This window comes from Alexandromys fortis, unplaced genomic scaffold, assembly GCF_014885135.2.
Source record: "Alexandromys fortis isolate MF-2015 unplaced genomic scaffold, M_Fortis_MF-2015_v1.1 scaffold_91, whole genome shotgun sequence".
NCBI lineage: Eukaryota > Metazoa > Chordata > Mammalia > Rodentia > Cricetidae > Alexandromys > Alexandromys fortis.
The window spans coordinates 6,063,545-6,077,771 of NW_026067968.1; the positions used below are offsets into that span (position 1 = coordinate 6,063,545).

Below are 14,227 nucleotides of genomic sequence, written 5' to 3' on the forward strand. Positions count from 1 at the left end.
ATTACAGTGTTACAAATTAGTTTTCCTTTTTCATTTTAAGAGAGCTTAGTTCAGTGATAGCAGGTGCCAGGTCTTGGGTTCAGTTGCTAGTATCCCTCCTACCTTCCTATTTCTTCAAAGGATAAAGCGGTATAGAATTTGAGGAGCAGGAGAATCTAATATAGTCCTCACAAATCTGGATTAGTTACAGAAAGTCATTTGTTATGCAGGGCTAGGGAGGTCTGAGAAGACAGTGATACTGTTTCTTCCACCCTGTAACAGACTGGTCCACTCTTTGCTCTTTCATATTGTATTATTTCCTAACAACTTAAGACTCAGAGTTTCTCATTAGGAAGAGTAATCCAGGTGTAGCCTGTAACCCAGTCCTAGGATTGGAAGCGATCAGATTTCGTGGTCTAAGCCACCTTGGGCTTCATAGAAGTCAGACCCTGGTTTCAAAAAAAATGAGATAGATGGGGCTAGAGAGATGGCTCAGAGGTTAAGAGCATTGCCTGCTCTTCCAAAGGTCCTGAGTTCAATTCCCAGAAACCACATGGTGGCTCACAATCATCTGTAATGGGGTCTGGTGCCCTCTTCTGGCCTGCAGGCATACACACAGACAGAACATTGTATATATAATAAATGAATATTTAAAAAAATGAGATAGAAGAACGCAGTGTTTTGGGGATTGCTGGAGAGGTGATTGAGCACTGGCTACTCTTCCAGAAGCCTGGGTTCTATTCCCAGATCCAACGTGGTGGTTGACAAGTACCTCTAACTCCACTTTTAGGAAATCTAATGTCTTTTTTCTGGCCTTCTCAATCACCAGGCACACAAGTGGTACACACACACACACACGCAGGCAAAAGATCCATGCACATAAAATAATGAAAAAATATGTTTTGGGAGAAGCATAGCATGAAGGGGGCACTTCTGTTAGAAGAGGGGGGCATGCAGTGACAGACAGCAAGCAGGGCCATCTGTAGGTGAGCCTGGCAGAGGCAGCTGGCATGTTAGTAAGTGTCCATGTTAGACCACAGGTCTTGGCTGCTGTTCTCTCCCTGAAAACCAGACCCTATCTCCCTGCACAGGCTTCTACAGTGAGCTGACCTTGCAGTTGCAGGTAAGGCCTGCTCTCTGTACTGCTCAGACCCAGGGTGGTGTGGAGTTCCCTGTGCCTTCCTTACCTATACTTACATAGACTGGGTCACATGGATTAACCTTTGTTTCTTTGATCTAAAGGGAACTGACAAAACTGAAGGATCTGCCTCTCCTTTTACACCTTGTCTTCTGCTTGTGCTTTCCTGATACTAAAGGAATTGAAGGGTTTGTCTCTCCCTCAGGATCCCTGTCACACTGTCCGTGATGGCGATCTCTTCTAATGAAGCTGCTCCCTGGACATGATGCTTGCTCTCCCACCCACTTCAGGTGCTGGTGCTGCAACTCTGTCCTAGTAAAGTTCATCTAAAGGGTAATTTCACCTCAGCTTCCTTTCTGCAAACCTGCCCTGTTTTTATAACTGTCATGTATGGGAACCTACTTCAAGCTGGGCATGAGCTATCGCTAAGGATGACTGTGTGTACTCCTGCTTTGTTCTTTGCCTACATTTGCTTTATGTGTTGTTTCCTTACTGGTTAAATGCACCTGTCCAGTATCAGTCTGGTGCATGTAGTATTCACTATATGGTTCCTTCATACTGAATCTCTTGCTGGACGTTTGAGTTCATTCCAACTTACTGCTATTATCAACAACATTTGATGAGTAGTTGTGTAGTCCACAGTGACTGTGTAAGCGACAGAATCTATTTTTGAGATAAAAAAGAAAGAATGGTAGTGACAGTAAGTAGTACTGGTCACACTGAAGGAAAAGCTCAGTTTAAACATGTTGAGTCGGAGATACTTTTGAGTGACTGAATTATATGGCATTGTTCTATGAAGTTAAATATTCAAAAGCTATTAACAGAAATGGTTGAAGAAATCTCAAGTGTAAATATGGTATAGGAAGAATAATTGTTACCAGGTTAAAAAGAAATATCCTGGAGGAAACCTGTCTAATACAGGAGCAGAACAAAAGCAATCAAAAGTCAATTTAAATTTATTTGTGGGGGCACATGGAGGATCTCATGCAGCCCAGACTGGCCTTAAACTTGCCGGGTAACCAAGGATGACCTTCAGCTTCTGATCCTCCATCCTGAGAATTGACATTATTGGTGAGTGATACCACGCTCAGTTTATGCCATGCTGGAGATTAAACACAGTGTTTTCATGTATGTTAGCAAGCACTCTACCAACTCTGCTATATCCTGACTTAACCCCTCTCCTCTTAAATAGAGGGTCTCAGCTGCAGCCTTACTTACTTTAAGCTAAGACGTTCCAAGTGCTGCTCTGTTTACAGGTCTGAGCTACCACACTCAATGCACTTCATTTCTTTCTTAGTTTTTTTTTTTTTGTGAGACCAACTGTAACTTTATTTCCCCTGTATCCATCTTCATTTTCTATTTTGCTCTCCCCCACCCCCAATTTTCCTTGCTTTTTGTTTTCTTTGGTTTATATAGCAAAATGATTTTAGTTAGGAAAAAAAATACCTGAGTATGTCAGTCCAGATTCTAGTGTGGATAGCAGACTAGCAATTGGCCTGCATAGAAACTCTTAAGAGGAAAAGCACCCTCAGAAAGTGAGGGACTTACATTTTAGGGGTCCTAAGTTGTAAGCGTTCTGCTTCTGCCGCTTAGTTCCCAGACTTGTCAGTGGGGTAGACTGCTGTGGTGTAGGGAGGGAAACAGGGTACTGCCCCCTTTCTGGAACTTTTCAGTGGTTAGCTCCCTGTACCCTTTATCATTTCAACATTTATGAAACACTTGTAGTGTGACAAATTGTAGAGATGCCATGGCTAAGGACTAGGATTTAACAGTGGAGGCAGAAAGAAATGATTGGTATTATTTATGAGTTGTAACTAAACACTCACCAGGCATGTAACACTTTTTCTATCCTCACAAACCTGGGCAAGGTTTGCATCATGCTTACTGTTCTTTGTAGACAACAGAGTCCTCCAATGGCTCATGATAAAAGTCTAAATGGGGATAAAGATATCCCTGTGTTGTATAAATACAGAGAGACTGTGTGCGTTTTGTGTGTGTGTGTGTGTGTGTGTTGGCCTGGGCTGGGAGGAGATCAGACACTAAAAATAATGATCCTCAAGTCTGTCATAGTTGGTGGTTACAACAGGGAGGAAGAAATTGGCAAGAAGAATTGATTGCAGTAGGAGAGAGAGAGCCAAGGCATGAGTGGAAATAAGCTGGTAGGATTGGGTACCTTGTGTATCTAAATGCATGGGGAGATGACAAGGAGATTTCATTTCCAACTTTCAGCTAACCTTTTATATATAATATAATGTATAGTTATTATGTTATATAATATACTATATAAACAGTTCTAGATTTACAGAAAAGCTACAAAGATAGCATGGGGAATTTCTCTACCCCACACACCCAGTTTCCCTTCCCATCTTACCTTGACTCTGTTAATGCTCAGTGCTTACTTGTTGCCTTCTTAGGTTTTTCTTGGCCATGACATTTCTGTAGACTTTACTTCTTTTAGATGACACTGCTGTTTTGATCAGAAGGTTTTTTTTTTGGGGGGGGGTGGTTTCAAGACAGGGTTTCTCTGTAGCTCTTGTAGACCAGGCTGGTCTCGAACTCACAGAGATCCGCCTGCCTCTGCCTCCCGAGTGCTGGGATTAAAGGTGTGCGCCACCACCACCCAGCAATCAGAAGTTTTATACTGTGTTTGGGGTTGCCTTTCCCCCTCATTACTAGATTGTGGTTGTGGCTTTGAACGAAGAAGACCACAGAGGAAAAGTGTCCCAGTTTTTTCCTTAAAAAAGAGATGTATTGTAGAAGTACTATGAATACATTTTATTTAAGTTTTTTTTTTTTAAGTGTGTGTCTGTGTGCATACCCACAGAGGTCAGGAGAAGAGCTCAGATCCCCTGGGATTGGAGTTACAGGTGGTTGTGAGCTGCCACGTGGCTTCTAGGAACTAAACTTGGGTCCTCCGGAAGAGCAGCTCGTGCTCTTAACTACTGTGCCATCTCTCCAGCCCCTATGAGTGTATCTTAAGGTGAAAATCCAAACAATGGGGAAGCATATACAGCTAAATTACAAATTTTATTTCTTTGTTTCAGTCCAATAGCCCTCTTCTTGTCATGGGAATTCATTGGTTTTTCAAAATATTTTTTAAAGCAAATTTTAGTATTGTCTTTAATTTTATATTTTTAAAATAAGTGTGTTACTGTGTCTCGTGTGGCTTCAGTTTTTCTTTCTTTCTTTCTTTCTTTTTTTTTTTTTTTTTTTTGGTTTTTCGAGACAGGGTTTCTCTGTGGTTTTGGAGTCTGTCCTGGAACTAGCTCTCGTAGACCAGGCTGGTCTCGAACTCACAGAGATCCGCCTGCCTCTGCCTACCGAGTGCTGGGATTAAAGGCGTGCGCCACCACCGCCCGGCTTGGCTTCAGTTTTTCTATCTCTCCCATACCCCCACACCGCACTCTCTCCTGAGTACTTGAGCTCATTACTGAGTGAACTAGTCTGGCTTTTGTTTTTTACATTATGTTATGGTTTGTCTACATTTATTGGTATCTTTGTTTTTTAATGTAACTTAAATTTTTTTCACTTGTGTGTTTGTGTTTGTGTGTGTTTGTGAACATGAGTTTTGGTACCATTGGAGGCCAGAAGAGATTGTCAGATACTTGAGCTGGAATTACGGGCAGTTGGGAGCCACCAGATGTGGATGCTGAGAGTTGAACTTAGTTACTCTGCAAGAGCATTATGTGCTCTTAATTGCTAAGCCATTTCTCTAGCCCCAGTGTTTTTGAATTCATTCATGAGAAAAAGAATGTAAAAGCAATCATCCAGGTGCAGTGGCATGTGCCCTACATGTAGTCAGGAGGCAGAAGCAGGCAGATCACTTAAGTTGAGCATAGTCTAGTCTACATATAAGTTCCAGGCCAGAACTACATGGTGAAACACTCCCACCCCTAAAAAAGGCAATTAGAACCCATATCCCACGTTTTCCATTTGTTATATGTAGGTACATGAGGGCACATGCTAGTGTGTTTGTTGTATGTACTTGTTTTTTTTTTTTTTTTTTTTTGGCTCTTTTCAATTTATTGCATGAAGGAGTTACACTAGTCCAAGTTAAAAGCGGACCCCAAATGGTTACATTATACAAGCTGTGAGGTTTTTAAACTTGTGACAAGGGACAGGAGGGAAATTCTACTCATTGCAAGGAAATCCTCACTTAAGCTTCAGAGTCACAAGCACTTAAAACCCATGAACCTTCAGCTGATCGTCCTTAGCCAGTCCAATCTCTATTAGGAACTGGCATATGTTCTTATGCTGGTCACCCTGTAGCTGAATTACTTCTCCATATTCTGGATGCTCAATTACAGTACCATTGCAGGCAAATTTCTTCTTAAATGCCTTCACTGGTTTCTTTTTATCGTAATCATCAGCGATCCCTTGGACAGTGGTAAGGGTCGTCCTGCCGTTTCTCTGTTGAATTCTTATATGGATATAATCCTCAGTGCCAGCAGGAAGCAGGTCATCACTCTTACTTGCATCAGCAAAGGGGTCGAAAGAGTGGAGGTTCTGAATAGCGGACATACGATACGATTCCTTTTCCTCGGTGGAAACGGCCTGCGGAAGCCGGGGGGGGGGGGGGGGTGTGCAGCTGAGTCCTCGGTGGCGGCTCAGTGACTGGGGCTGTTGTATGTATTTGTAAATGTAGATATGTGCATGTGTGGCTGCCAACATGTATAGAGCGAAAAGTTGATTTTGAATGTCTTTGTTCCATCATCTTTTATTTTTTTAGACAGTGTCTCTTTGAGATCCTGAAAATTCATCGATTTATCTGGATTGGTAGACTGGCTGGCCAGTGAGCTTCAGGGAGTCTGTTAACACCCTTTCTAGTGTTCCCGACAGATGCCACTGTGCCCTGCTTTTCATGGAGACTCTGGAGATTTGAACTCAGGTTTTCATGCATGTGTGGCAAGCACTTTACTGACTGAGACTGAACGAGCCCCATTTTCTCATCCCCTGACTTTCAGTCTTATTTTTTTGTTCATTCATTCATTCATTCATTCATTGAGACAGGCTTTCTCTGTGTTGCCTTGGCTGTCCTGGAACTCACGCTGTAGATGAGAAATCCACCTATTTCTGCTTTCTGGGTTGTGGGATCAAAGGCGTGTGTCACTACCGCCTGTTTTTTTTTTTTTGTTTGTTTGTTTTGTTTTGTTTTAAATGACATCATTAGGCAGATGTGAAGATATCTTTAATCTTAGCACTAAGGAAGCAGAGACCTCTGAATTTGAGACTACCGTGGTATACACAGTTTCAGGACAGCCAGCGAGGGCTACATAAAGACCCTGTCTCAAACAAGCAAACACATACAGCCTTTGGTTTTTCTAGGCATGGTTGTGCTACTTCTAACCTTAGCACTTGGGAGGCAGAGGCAGGCAGATCTCTGTGAGGCCTCCAGAGCTACACAGTGAGACTATCTCAGAAACAAAAGATAAAAACTCCAAACAGCCAACCAGCCAAATTAAACAACAACAACAAAACAGCTTTGTGGCTGGAGGTAAGGGTAGTGGTTTAAAGTACATACAGCTCTTCCACATAACACTATTTTGACCAATTCAAATTGCCTGTAACTCCAGCTCCATGTGATGTGTTGGCCCTCTTTTGTCTTCATGAATACCCACATATGTTTGCACATGCACACACATAGGCACACACATGTCGATAATAAAATCTTTAAAATAGCAGCTTTATTGATGTAATTCATTAACACTATTTATCTAAATGTGGAATCCAGTCATCTTGATTGTATTCACTGATCATGCAGCTGTTTGCCAGTGGGTAGAGCATTCAGAATATTCTTAGGCCGTGTGTGGTGGCACACATTTAATCCCAGCACCCGGAGGCATAGGCAGAGGCAGGTGGATCTCTGAGTTTGAGGCCAGCCTGGTCTTCAGAGTGAGTTCCAGGACAGCCAGGGCTATGCAGAGAAACCCTGTTTCAAAAAATAAAACAAAAAAAATTCTGGACTTAGTAACAGTGATCTTGCATTTCTCCCATACCTCACAGTCCTTTGCAACCACTAGTCTATTATGTCTTTTATTTTTCTTTTAGATTAATTTCATGCATATGGTTCTTTTGTCTGTGTGTATGTATTTGCATGTGTGTGCCTGGTGCTTTTAAAGGTCAGAAGAGAGTATTGGATTTTCCTGAGACTGGAGTTACAGACAGTTGGGAGCTGCCATATGGGAGCTGGAATCAAAAACTCCATTTGTCTGCAAGAACATCAAGTTTTCTCCAGTCCTATTATGTCTTTATGATCACCTCTTCATATACTGTCAAGTTTTGTTTTGTAACTTGCTATAGTTTGACATAATACCTTATACTTTTTTATGGCAGTATAAACTATCTTATGAATGTACTATTGGTTATGGGCATTTGGGATCATTTTTGTTTCTTGCCTATTATTCCTAATGGTGCTATGACTATTTATGTACAAATTTTCAGGTAGCTATATAGAGTGATCAAATGTTTTGAAGAATCAGTTCCACTTTATATTCCCAGTACTCCAGACAAATAACCTAATTTGAAAATGGACGCAGTGGCTGGTGCGATGACTCAGGAAGTAAAAGTGCTTACCATGCAAGCCTGATGACCAGAGTTCAACCCCACTCACATAAAAGGGGAGAACTGACTCCAGAGTTGTCCTCTGACTCCTACTTGTGCTTGGTGGTACATGTGCCCACATGTGTCCCCCCAACGTGGACATACATAATAATAATAAATAGTAAATCATTTAAAACTATAAATATGGAAATGTTAAAGAATCGAATTAGACATCTGTCCAGAAAAGATGCTGACAAATTGCCAGCGAATGCATCCACTATTTGTCATCAGGGAAATGCCATTGAGATACTACATCCTGTTTACTTGAGCCAGAGGTCAGACAGTAACAGGTATTGGCCAACATGGGGAGAACTAGGAACCAATATCACTGGGAATATAAAATGGAAGTTGAGGGGCTGGAGAGATGTCTCAGTGGTTAAGAGCACTGAGTATAGGAGCTGGAAGCTCAACTTGGAGTCCATGCAAGAGCAGTACGTGTTTTTAACTGCAGAGCCATTACTCCAGACCAGTTTTACTTCATGTGTCCATATGTTGTGTTTGTGTGCATGTTTTCATGGGTGAGTGTATATATGTCCGTATACACATGTTTAAGTCGACATCAGTGTCTTCCTTGATTATTCTTCACCTAAAACTGAGGCAGGTTCTGTTGCTAAACTTAAAATATAATGGCTAGTCTGGCTAGTCAGCTTGCTCCAGGGATTACAAATGGCTGTCACTCTTTTATATAGGTTCTGGAGATGAAGTTCCAGCTTTCACACTTGTACAACAAGCACTTTGTCCCCTGAGCCATTTTCACAGCCCCTTAAGCAGGAGTTCTTAAAATCACACGTGATCAAAGACATAATAATGGGCTGGATAGACTCAGTGGTTATAAGCACTGGCTGCTCTTTTATAGAACCTGAGCTCAATTCCCAGCATGTGTATAGCAGCTCACAACTGTTTGTAATCTTGTCCCAGGGGATCCAGCACCCTCTTCTGGCCTTTGTCAACACTGAGTGCATGTAGTGCGCAAACATGTAGGCAAAACACCTCTACACAAAATAACAGTGAACCGTGTTTAGATAAATATAGTAATTATTAACTTTAATAAATTAATTGATACTTTTATTGTGAGGAATGATAGTAGGAAAATAATTACAGTCTTTGGCTTCTTTGTGTAGCTCTGACTGTCCTGGAACTAGCTCTGTAGACCAGGCTGGCCTCGAACTCACAGAGATTTGCCTGCTTCTGCCTCCCAAGTGCTAGGATTAAAGGCGTGCGCCGCCACCATCCGGCCATACAGTAGTTTTTAAAATCTGAGTGGAGGTAATTGAGTGTTGGCTGGCATTGGGTGCTATGATAGGCACAGCTCAGTATACACAGGGTGAGAGTTCAGATGCAAGACTGCTTACCGTGATGTCACATGATGCACATGGGCTAGCAACACAGAAACACCTCTGGTTCATTACATGTTTGAATTTCAGTTGATTTCTGGTTATTGTATGTTCAGAAACCATTTTATTTGCTAAACTTTTAGAGACCCTGTCTTAAGAAGCTGGGAAGGGCCAATTTTACTTTAATATTTGTAAATAATAGTGCTATAATATATACTTCCTTTAACTTGGGCTTTGTAATGAAATTGGTGTAGAGTTAATTTTTTTCTTTAATTCCTTAAGATTCCATAGTTTATTTCATACCTGTCAATGAAGATTAAATATTTTTCTATATTTTGTACTATAACAAGTTTTATAGTTACTATCTTAATGAGTCAAGGATTTGAGAGATTTGTATGCACATGTCATGTGTGTAGATATTTGGAGGTCCATATTTATTTATTTATTTATTTATTTTTTTATTTATTTATTTATTTATTAATTATACAATATTCTGTCTGTGTGTATGCCTGCAGGCCAGAAGGGGGCACCAGATCTCATTACTGATGATTGTGAGCCACCATGTGGTTGCTGGGAAATGAACCCAGGACCTCAGGAAGAGCAGGCAATGCCCTTAACCGCTGAGCCATCTCTCCAGCCCCTTGGAGGTCTATTTTAAGAAATTTATCTGACTGGGGAACTGACTGATTTGAATCTGTAGGGCAGTCTTAAGGGAGGAGTTGATTCATCATTCTCAGTAACTTCTCCCAATATCCCAGTATTTTCTCATAGACCAGACTTACAGTGGACTTTATGGAACATAAATTCTTTTCTGGGTGTAGATATTAACCTAATCTACCTGATACTTTATAGCAATACCTACTTCACCCCACTAAGGATAAAGAACCTGGGGGAAGGCTTGAACTGAGGAAAGTAAGTCCGGCAGAGGCATAGTCAATACCCCACAAAACTAAACAGTACATACCAATGTTCATTTGAAGCCCTCTTAGTGGTCTAGGCCAGGGCTTTGAAGGTTTACAAGCTCCGACACTATTTATACATATATCAAATGATGCTGTAGGAGGTGTTCTGCTTTTGTTTTTCTTTGAAATGCTTATTAAGATGCAGTCATCTCTGTGGGTCTGACTAGCAGTGTGACACCCTTGCTGTGTGTCCGCGCATTTAGGTGAGGAGTTGCTAGGGTGCACTCATTACCTAATGTCAGTTCTTGTAAGATAGCACTTGCACACTGCAGTTCCTGTCATTGGTGTAAGCCTTCTCTCTGTTGGTGCAGCTATTGGTAATTTCTGCTTTCTTGTGCTCCTTCTTGTTCCAGGCAGGTCTGAGTTTATTTTGAATCTCCAAATACTTGACATCTACTAACTGGAAACAACAGCCTTAGAGTTAGCACCTTTAGTGTACCAGTTTGTATCTAGAAATAGTGGTAAGTGCTTTCTTTTCATCTTACAGTTCCTCGGTGTTCATAAAGCAGAGCAGATGAGCTTCTGTTTTCTTTGATCCCTTCAAGAAACAACTGTATGGCTTTCTTCCCTCTCTCCTATCCTTCCCCTTCTCTTTTTCTCTATAGCTGAACTCATTATATAGCCCAGGCTGACCTCAATTTCATGTTGATCTTCACACCTCAGCTCAATGCTGGAGTCCTTGAGCTTTTCTTAATCCTCCCTCACCTGAACCATTGGTCTCTGTGCGCTCGCTCTCTCTCTCTCTCTCTCTCTCTCTCTCTCTCTGCCATTTTCTAAATGCTGTATGAATAGAGAAGACAGCCTTTGGCCTTGTCTTCTTGTCTTACTTTTCTATTGTAACCATGACCAAGGCAATTTATAAAAGAAAATATTTAATTGGGAGCTTTCTTACAGTTTCAGAGGATGAGTCCATAACTATCACGGCAGGGAACATGATGGTAGGCGGGCAGGCATGGCACTGGAGCGGTAAGTGAGAGAGCTTAAGACTGATCCACAGGCAGGGGGCAGAGGGAGTGAGTGAGGCTGGGCTTGGAATGTACTTTTAGAACCTAATGCCAACAAGGCCACACTTTCCAATCCTTCCTAAACAGTCCACCAACTGGAAACCAAGCATTCACATTTGGTCCTGTGGAGGCCATTCTCATTCAGACCATCACATTTCTTTTCTTCAGGTTTTATCCTGAAGACAGAACCTTGTGCAAATGAATAGCTACTGCTTATTTTTATTGCTGTGTACTAGCTTGCTGTATGAAAATACCGCCATTAGCTCATGTCTCATAGATATTTGTGTGTTTTCTAGTTTCTGGTGGTTGTGAATAAAGCTTTAATGTATATGAGTGTTTTGCCTGCATGTATGTCTCTGCATCACGTCGCCAAAAGAGGGCATCAGATCTCCTCTAACTGGAGTTAGAGAGGATCATAAGCCACCATATTGATGTTGGGAATTCAGCCTGGGTCTTCTGGAAGAGCACTAAGTACTCTGAACTACTGATCCATCTCTCTGGTCTCACCTCCTAAATTCCATATTTTGATTAACAACCTTTATTCTACAAAACACACTGTTGAGAGATATACTGCATACTTGAGAAAACATTTGCATATTCATATCTAACATAAGTCTGCATAAAGAATTCTCATACTGAATAATAAGTCAATAAGCTATTTTTTAAAAAAGAAAATGGGCTAAAAGTCTATAAACAGTTATATAACCCAAAAATACAGGTAGCATGTCATGAACAGCTATTCAGTATTACTGAGCATCAGAGAAACTTACACATTAAAGTGTGAACGCACTGTGGGTGCACTGTGTAGGTGCACTGTGTGGATGCACTGTGTGAATGCACTGGGTGGGTGCACTGTGTGAAAGTGAGGACTCAGTAGTGCCAAAAGCCAAGCTTCTGCTCTTAGAACTGGGGTGCTCTTCTGGGTATTGCACCAGGATGTGTCTGGGAGAGAGCCTTGAGTGTGGGCAAGAACTCCCAAGGGCTGGGCAGAGGGAGACTGCAGATACTCTGAGCTTGTGATTTGGTTGGATATGAGCCTTGCTGTGTGTGTTAGGTGAGCTGTGTGTCTGTGGGGGTTGGGGAGTTAGTAGTCACAAACACAGCCTGTTTAATGCTGAACTTGAGTCACTCATTGCTGGTGTTGTAGCTGACAGTATCTATAGCCTTTGTCTAGGCAGGCGGCACAGAATTGGGAGGCAGAGGCAGGTGGACCTCTGAGGCTAAGGCCAGTCTGGTTTATTATTTTTTTTTTTAATTTATTTTTATTTTTTAAATTCTTTTTTTTGGTTTTTATTTTTTTAAAATATTTATTATGTATACAATATTCTGTCTGTGTGTATGACTGCAGGCCAGAAGAGGGGACCAGACCTCATTACAGATGGTTGTGAGCCACCATGTGGTTGCCGGGAATTGAACGCAGAACCTTTGGAAGAGCAGGCAATGCTTTTAACCACTGAGCCATCTCTCCAGCCCCCACCAGTCTGGTTTATAAAGAGAGTTCCAGGACTACACAGAGGAACCCTGTCTCAAAAAACAAAACGAGAGAGAGAGAGAGAGAGAGAGAGAGAGAGAGAGAGAGAGAGAGAGAGAACTATGCCTAATCATGTCTGTAGTCCCAGCTATAAAGTTCTGGTGGGTGCAAGATGCCTAGTGTCTCCAGATAGGGAAGTAGTTTTCCAGCTCGCAGCAGTGACACAGTAGGTGTTGGAGATCTAAGACTGCTGACTCCTGCTCTGTTCTGATACATAGCTATCAAATTGAGATTAAGAACAGTGGGCTGTTTTATAGATTATGGTTCTGTTATCATATCTAATGATACTTTCCTTAAAGCAAATTTGTGTTTTTTTCTATGTATTTTTTTAAAAGTTGTATAATTTCTTGTTCATTTATAGAGTCCTTATTTCCAAGGTACATTTTGAAAGACTCATTCAACTCTCCTTCTCTTCCTCCCTTCTTGCTCCCATTTTCTCTTTCTGTCATAGTCTCAGTCTGTAGCTCAAATTTGTGGCAATTCTCATGCCTCAGCCTTACAAATGCTAGTATTGTAGATGTGAGCCACTATCACCATTTTTGTTTGTATTGTTTTGATACAGACAGGGTCATACTATGTATCCTTGACTGACCTGGAGCTCATTAAGTAGATCAGGGTGGCCTCAAACTTTTCAAGAGATATCCTCCTGCCTCTGCCTCCCCCAAGTGCTGGGATTGAAGGCTTGACAACCGTGTCCACTTTAAAGTTTCTGTTACCTTTTTTTTTCTCAAATTGTTCTAGATTTGACTAGTGGAAGTTAGAATCTATTGTTCTTTAAAAATCTTATTTTGTGGTGTAACAAAAACATTCTAGGGTCATCTTGTAATCTTGTCAGCCCTGAAATAAAACATTTTTTTTTTTCAAGATATCTTAGTTATTTAATTGGAAACATGTTTAGAAGTCCCATCTGGGAGTTAATGTGTTTAGTTTTAACTTCCTTTAAGGAAGACTTTCTCAGTGGACAGATGGGAACTAGGTGTGTTGATGCACATGTACACAAAGCTCTAATTCTTTTGGTGATAGAACTCATGAGTGCATGTGGTTACCAACAGTTCCTGCCCACCACCGTGGGATTCTTTTTAAGAGCCTCCCCTTTTCTGTATTTGTGACTCTTCTTTAGTTTAACTATTTTGAGGTTCATTCATGTTCTTTTTATTTGTTTGTTTTTGTTTTTCAAGACAGGATTTCTTTGTGTACTTTGGAGCCTGTTCTGGAACTCTGTTCTGTAGTCTGCGCTGGCCTCTGTCTTCTGAGTGCTGGGATTGAAGGTGTGCACCACCACCACCCAGCTCATTCGTGTTCTAAGTGTTAGTTGCATTTCATATTGCCACTGTCAGTACAGAGAGTTTCATTCTCTCCACATTATCACCAAACTTGGGCATTTTGTACTTATATTTTTGGTTGTGAGCTTAGCTTTTTAGCGGCTGCACCATCTCTCCAGCCCAGATTTTGTACTTTTAATAAGCATACTAGTCTCTCATGGAGCTTTAGTTTGCCTTTCCCCTCATCTATTGGCTTTTAACCTTGCCCTCCCTCTGCAATCCTTTAACACAGTTCCTCATGTTATGGTGAACTCCCACCATAAAATTATTATGTTGCTACTTCATAAGTGTAGTTTTGATATTGTTATGAGTCATATGCAGGATATCCAGGGTGGTCTTTGGGCGACCCACGCGAAA

General features: G+C 41.3%; 2 protein-coding genes across 2 annotated transcripts in view; one reads left to right on the forward strand and one right to left on the reverse strand.

Moving 5' to 3' along the window:
- Positions 1-14,227, forward strand: part of Rcor1 (REST corepressor 1) — an 86,800-nt gene that overhangs the window by 31,146 nt on the left and 41,427 nt on the right. The gene's annotated exons all lie outside the window — the stretch shown is intronic.
- On the reverse strand, positions 5,103-5,661 carry LOC126509068 (eukaryotic translation initiation factor 1-like). The gene has a single exon (XM_050154692.1). It carries the CDS (start codon positions 5,636-5,638, stop codon positions 5,297-5,299), a length of 342 nt encoding a protein of 113 aa, XP_050010649.1. The 5' UTR covers positions 5,639-5,661; the 3' UTR covers positions 5,103-5,296.

What these genes read in the sequence shown, in the direction of transcription:
- LOC126509068 (XM_050154692.1), bottom strand. Translation starts at nt 5,638, where the DNA reads ATGTCCGCTATTCAGAACCTCCACTCTTTCGACCCCTTTGCTGATGCA.